This window comes from Cebus imitator, unplaced genomic scaffold, assembly GCF_001604975.1.
Source record: "Cebus imitator isolate Cc_AM_T3 unplaced genomic scaffold, Cebus_imitator-1.0 Scaffold715, whole genome shotgun sequence".
NCBI lineage: Eukaryota > Metazoa > Chordata > Mammalia > Primates > Cebidae > Cebus > Cebus imitator.
The window spans coordinates 305,971-312,969 of NW_016108030.1; the positions used below are offsets into that span (position 1 = coordinate 305,971).

The 6,999-nt window shown below is 46.3% G+C and overlaps 1 protein-coding gene across 1 annotated transcript in view; it reads left to right on the forward strand.

Moving 5' to 3' along the window:
• The first annotated feature begins 4,920 nt into the window (after positions 1-4,920).
• Positions 4,921-6,999, forward strand: part of CUNH15orf61 (chromosome unknown C15orf61 homolog) — a 6,106-nt gene continuing 4,027 nt past the window's right edge. Inside the window, exon 1 of the mRNA XM_017518949.2 lies at positions 4,921-5,377. Within this exon, the coding sequence (XP_017374438.1) occupies positions 5,032-5,377 (346 nt within the window). The 5' untranslated portion in view covers positions 4,921-5,031. The remainder of the gene's footprint in view (positions 5,378-6,999) is intronic.

A 6,999-nucleotide genomic window follows, 5' to 3' on the forward strand; every position in this document is an offset into this window, starting at 1 on the left:
GGCAATATTTGTTCATTTTTCTATTGAATTGTTTTTTTCTTAATGATTTGTATGAGTGTGTTCTAGATACCCAAATGCTTTCTCAGATATGTACTGCAAATACTTCTTCCACTCTAGGAATTACCTTTTTATTCTCTTAATATGCATTTTGATGAATAGAAAATTTTAATTTTAATATATCCCAATTTATCGATTTTATAAAATTCTTCTTTTTTTTTTTTTTTTGAGACAGAGTTTCACTCTTGTTGCCCAGGCTGGAGTGCAGTGGTGTGATCTTGGCTCACTGCGACCTCCACCTCTCAGGTTCAAGCGATTCTCCTGCCTCAGCCTCCTGACTAGCTGGGATTACAGGCATGCACCACCACGCCGGCTAATTTTGTATTTTTAGTAGAGACGAGGTTTCTCCATGTTGGTCAGGCTGGTCTCGAACCCCCAACCTCAGGTGATCTGCCTGCCTTGGCCTCCCAAAGTGTTGAGATTACAGGCGTGAGCCACCGCACCTGGCCTAAATTCATTTTTAACATGTTCTAGGCACCTACAATGTTCTACGTGCCTTTAAAACAAAAGCAGGAATGCTAAGTCCCTTTTGGGAGCAGCATGCAGTATATGTGCTCATGCTAAATGCTGTACACAGTATCAGTGTTTGTCACCATTTTAAGGGGTTCCTTTTAAGAGATATACCATTTCTCTATGCTGTGTAGAAAGATGTATTTAATGCATTCCTAATTATAGGATACAACTTTAAAAAAAAAAAAAACATTGACTTAGGCCAATCGCGGTGGCTCACACCTGTAATCCCAGCACTTTGGGAGGCCAAGGCGCGTGGATCATGGAGTCAGGAAATTGAGACCATCCTGACTAACATGGTGAAAACCGGCTTCTACTAAACATACAAAAAATTAGCCGGGCATGGTGGCATACGCCTGTAGTCTCAGCTACTTGGGAGGCTGAGGCACAAGAATCACTTGAACCCAGGAGGTGGAGGTTGCAGTGAGCCAAGATCATGCCACTGCACTCCAGCCTGGGCGACATAGCAAGACTCCATCTCAAACAAAACAAAGCATCAACTTAGACTTTTGATTGCCAGCTTCAAACACAGCCCTAGGACCCTTTGTTTCACAGCCATGAAGAATTGGAACTGAAAAGAAAATCAAGCATCTGATTTGTGGGTTGGTTTTTGTTGTTGTTTTGAGAAATTCTTATTTCAATTATGGAAGTGGCACCATACAATCTTAAAGTTAGAAGAGATGGTATTTTCTCCATCTCTGTATCTTTAGGTAGGGGAATGTTTCATTCAAACACTCTTAAATATGGGGCGTGGCCCACCATTTTTGGCTCTCTTTGGGGGAACTTTCTACCTTAGGAAAGAAAGGGAGATGGCGAAAGAGCCTCAGATGAAAGGAAACCCTCACTGCTGATGAGGTTTAGCCAAGAGAGCTGCTCTCAGCAGAAGTCCTTCAGTTTGCTAGCCCTTTTCCCAAGACTTCTTGATGAGAAAATGCAGTGAACATAGGTAATATCTGGTTCTCTTTATCAGTGGTTTTCATCTCATATGCCACAGGACCTAGGGTTTCTGAGACATACTTCAGGGGTTCTGCATGTTAAATTCAAATTTCATGGTTTTGTGTGTGTGTGTGTGTTTTTTAAAGATTTTTATATTGCCAAAAGAGAGATAATGCCAAAATGTAACATATTGCGAACTGCCCACACATTAATTTGAGGTTAAGTCATTTCAGTGTAGATCTCATAATTAATCTCCTGCTGCCATTTTTGTAATTGAAGCACATGCCCAGATTTCAAGGTGAATCATTGAAAAACCACTCTTATTTGTATCTATTTCTCTGGAGAAATCAGAAGTTTCTTAATAGTATACAACCTAAACAGAAGATGCAGAAATAAAGTGGATACTAAGTCTGCTGTAACTGCACCTATGTTGAAGTTAAAATATAGAGATTGACCTCTAAATGTTATGCTTCTTTGGGGAAGAAAAAATTGCAATTTGGTATATACACATGGACCAGGTGGTCATCAATATGTCCAAAGAGCAAAGAGAAGGTTGGCGCTTTTATAAAACAGAAAAATGTACATATAGCTCTTTGAGAAAGTTCACTGGCACTAGTCAAGTTCCTGGGGGCTGGCAAGCTCCAATAGGTGAGCCATAGCAACGGGGAGAATTAGTCCTAGAGTTGCAGCAAGTTATCTCAGCAGTTACAGATAAAACTGGTCTCAGGTTACAACAGGCAGTTTCAGCAGTGGAACTTGCAGAGAATTACATTTCTAAAGGAATGTTATGTGTCCTGAGTGCTTTCTCCCCCTGGCTTTTCTGTTTTAGCTGGGGATCAGAACAACTCAATTCAAAGGATCAACTTTCACAACCACAACTCCCAGCTTCAACATTTTGCCAGCAACAGGATGAAGAGTCCAGTGGCAATGGGACCAGCAATGGTATGCTTGCCAGACTAGTTCCTGTTGGTCTTAACCTCTGTCTTTGCTGTTAAGACTCTCCTGGTTCCTTCCCATTTTCAGAGCTTGGTTCTCTAGACTTCCTGTTTATTATTTGGGCTACCCACTTTTTTTCCAGTGAAGCCCCTTTCTGCTCAAAACAAAAGAAAATCCAAGACAACAACACACGAGTTTCATTGTTTTTTTTTTTATTTACCTATAAATTTAATATAAAAATTTTGGATTTATAGCTGGGCATGGTGGCTCCTATAATCCCAGCGACTGAAGAGGCTAGAGAATCACTCAAGCTCTACATTAGCTTAAGCAGCATAGTGAGAACCCACACCTGAAAAATAAATAAGTAAAATAAAAACTTAAAAAAAATTTTTTGAACTTAAGACGTTTAGTAATAAAGCATAAGTTTTAACCTTTATATGTTGGGGATCTTCAACAGATTTCGTTTGAAGAAGGACTCCACTGTTTTTTAAAATTTAAGTTGGTCAGGTGTGGAGGCTCACACCTGTAATCCCACCACTGTGGGAGGCAGGGGCGGGCAGATCACTTGAGCCCAGGTGTTCAAGATCAGCCTGGGCAACATGGCAAAATTCCACCTCTACAAAATAATGCCAAAAATAGTAGCCAAGTGTAGTAGCACACACCTGTAGTTCCAGTTACTTGGGAGCAGGTGGGAAAATCGCTTGAGCCAAGGAGGCAGAAGTTGCAGTGAGCCAAGATCAAGCCACTGCACTCCGGCCTGGACAACAGAGAGATCCTGTCTCAAAAAAAAAAAAGAAAGAAAGAAAGAAAGAAGAAATTCTGTTCTATAAGGCAAAATTCAAGTTTAAATTCTACAAGGTAAAGTTCAAGATTTGGTATATGTTGGTGAGTGCTCAATGTTCAATAAAAACTGGGGAATATAAAATTTTGCCATACTATGCTACATCCCTCTTAAGTTTTTAGCAACGATAGTAATTGTTATATGATGCTTAACACATAATTACTGTACCCCATTTACATAAGGTGCTTTCAGACCCATCATCTTGTTCATGTATGACCTCTCCAAAAAAAAGATGAGCTTAGGACAAGAGGAAATTTCTTTTTTTTTTTTTTTTTAAATATGGAGTCTCACTCTGTCACCCAGGCTGGAGTACACTGGCGAGGTCTTGGCCCACTGCAGCCTCTGCCTCCTGGGTTCAAGCGATTCTCCTGCCTCAGCCTTCCGAGTAGGTGGGATTACAGGCACACGCCACCACGCCCAGCTAATTTTCTATTTTTAGTAGAGACACGGTTTCACCATGTTGGTCAGGTTGGTCTCCAACTCTTGACCTCAGGTGATCAGCCCACCTCCGCCTCCCAAAGTGCTGGGATTACAGGCGTGAGCCACCACGCCTGGCTGGAAATGTTTTTTTTTTTAAAACAGGTGTGTCTGTAAGTTATTGCCTTAAGAGGCCACAAAATTTGAGTAAAGTTTTTCCTAAAGTAATGGATTGATAATGGGTGACTGAGGACCACGAAGGCTAGTAAGAGGCTCCTGGTCCGTTTACCAGGTTCTTAGAGGGACGTGCCTTTGTGTATCCTGACACTGCACTGAGAGACGTGAAGTTTTTTTTGTTTTGTTTTGTTTTGTTTTTGAGACAGAGTCTTCCTCTGTCGCCCAGGCTGGAGTGCAGTGGCGTGATCTCGGCTTATTGCAACCTTCGTCTCCTGGGTTCCAGCGATTCTCCTGCCTCAGCCTCCCGGGGAGTAGGGGGAGCTGGGACTACAGGCGCAGGCCCGTGCCACTCTGCCCGGCTAACTTTGTATTTTTAGTAGAGATCGAGACGGGGTTTCACCATGTTGGGCAGGCTGGTCTCGAACTCGTGATCTCAGGTGATCCGCTTGCCTCGGCTTCCCAAAGTGCTGGGATTAGTCACCTCGCCCGGCCGAGACGTGAGGTTTTCAAATAAACTTTTGATTTTTAAATCTCTGGGACTAATTTTAAACAGCGAACCCGACAGCAAGGGCCTACACACAAAAGTGCTCCTGGCCTTACCAGGCCACGCAGGCCCGGGGTCGTGGCTGTCAGTTCAGTTCCCCGAGGGCGCCTCCTTGTGTTTCAGTAAAGCCACCCAAGGGCTTCCCTCGAGTCGGGGGCGTGGGCGGGAGACCTGGGTTTGAGTCCTGCCCCTCGCGCAGGTGGTTAAGTTACTGAATTGTTTTGCACCTGCCTTTTCCTCAGACCCAAACGGAAGAGACCTCCCCGAATTCCTCCCCCGCCCGAGTTACTGACGACAAAGTGAGGTCACACGGGGTCACGACAAAGTGAGGTCACACGGGGTCACTGCAAACCGGCTTCTCCGCCGGGTGTCCCTCCGCCTCGCGCAGGCCACGCCCCTCTTCACCTCCCCAGACCCCACCCCCGGCGGGAGACGGCGTGACGGCTGTGCGCACGCGCCGCCGCACCCCGGGGGCTCTCGGGCACCCGCACGGCGCCCGTTGGCCTTCCCGCCGCTCGCCGGGGGCGCGCACCGGCGCGCCTGCGGCCCTGACGCCCTAGACACGCCCCGCGGCCGGCGCGGACCTCGGCCGGCGTCCCCGGCGCGGCGGGCCATGGAGGCCCTGCGGAGGGCCCACGAGGCCGCGCTGCGCCTGCTGCTGTGCCGGCCCTGGGCCTCGCGCGCCGCCGCCCGCCCCAAGCCGCGCGCCTCGGAGGTGCTGACGCGGCACCTGCTGCAGCGGCGCCTGCCGCCCTGGACCTCCTTCTGCGTGCCCTACAGCGCCGTCCGCAACGACCAGTTCGGCCTCTCGCACTTCAACTGGCCGGTGCAGGGCGCCAACTACCACGTCCTGCGCACCGGCTGCTTCCCCTTCATCAAGTACCACTGCTCCAGGGCGCCCTGGCAGGACCTGGCCGGGCAGGACCGCTTCTTCACGGCGCTCAAGGTCGTCAACCTCGGTGAGTGGTTGCGGCGCCCACGCGGTGAAGCCGGCCCGGCCGGGACGGCCCCGCAGCCGCCGAGCACGTGACGGGGCCCGCGCGCAGCGGAGGCCGGCGGGGTCAGCTCTGCTCCCGGCGCCCGCCGCGCCTCGGGTCCCTTGCCCTCCCCGCCCGGGGGTCCCCGGCTCGCCGAGCTCCGGGCTCCCCAAGCCGCTCCCTCCAGTCCCCGGGCCTGGGGAGGCGCGGGCCGCTCCCTCTTAGAAAATCAAAAAGCATCCTCCCGTTTTACCAAGTAACTGTCAGAAGCGTCGTGGTTTACGTGTTGTCATTCATTGCTATTCTAATAAAATGTAATGATAATTCTGTGTGTCATTAACTTCACTAAGGTCACAGAATTTGAAAACTAATAATTGTATAGCAGTGGAGAAGTTTGAATATGTATTCCGTTTTTGAAGGTAACATTATGTGGAAAAAAGTAGAGTATTTGAAATCAGGCAGTGCTGGTACCAGATATTTTTTCTTTTTATCTTTGACACCTTACACTTCTGATACTGAGAAGGTGAATATATGCAAATCTAATTGATATGGAAATAAAACTTCAACCAAAAAAAAAAAACACGACGACCTCTGCCTGGGCACTAAGATGGGGGGGCCTCAGGAAACGCCCCCTGGAAAGTGGCTCTGAAGTTGACATCGTCCTATTGCAGGGCAGGACTCATGCCCGTGAACACTTTTCGGCTGCGTTTATGTTGCAAGAACTGCAACTACTTTTTAAGTTTCTTTGTTTTCTTTATGTGAAATCCCAGCAAGTTCGTTTTACAAAACTTTTCACCAGACATAACAAGCTTCCCGAGGTGCTAGTTTTAAAAGATTTTTAAAGATCTTTAATATTTGTATGTTGTCACGGAGGTGCCCTGAGGGTGTTTACTCTCACTAGGTATTTATTTTCGTTGAATGACAGAAAAGGTACGGACACGGACATTGGTGTATCTTTTATAGATCAGGGGAAAACCGAAGGCCTCAGGATGTTTTGAACTTGTTAACAGCTGGTATAGAATTAATCTAGATGTTAGTGATTCCGTATCTAGCCGTGGAGCTGAATGAACCATGTTACACAACCAGGTTTTTAAAGCCAGAATTAAAACTAAACCCTGCGTAGCCATACTATTAATACTATTACGTAATCTGATCGTACATTAAATTTAAATACCGTCTGTGTATTTTTGCTTATAACACATTTGTCAGTCGTGGGCTTTTTGAGCCATTACTCCACTGGACTGTCCTGTGCTCTATCCAGTAAGGAGATTATTTAGCAACGTGTTACCCTTTAAAAAATGCCTCTTACTTGGCTGATGGACTGTATAGAGGATGCCCCCTACTTTGGAGGTTGGTTGAAGGGTGAGGAGACTTAGAAAATTCAATTCGAAATTATTTGGAAAGACTGGAATGTTGATTCAAGAAGTATAAGTTTATTTTAGCATTTCGATAATCAAGAAATCATTCTTCCCAAGTTAAAGAATAATAGGAAAAACATAAGAGGAGGGTAATAGGTAAACCATGAGCCAAATGCCTTTTTTTCTTTTAAAGTCACATTTCAGTGTTAACATTTTAAGATCACCTTAATGATTAGGGACTTCTCT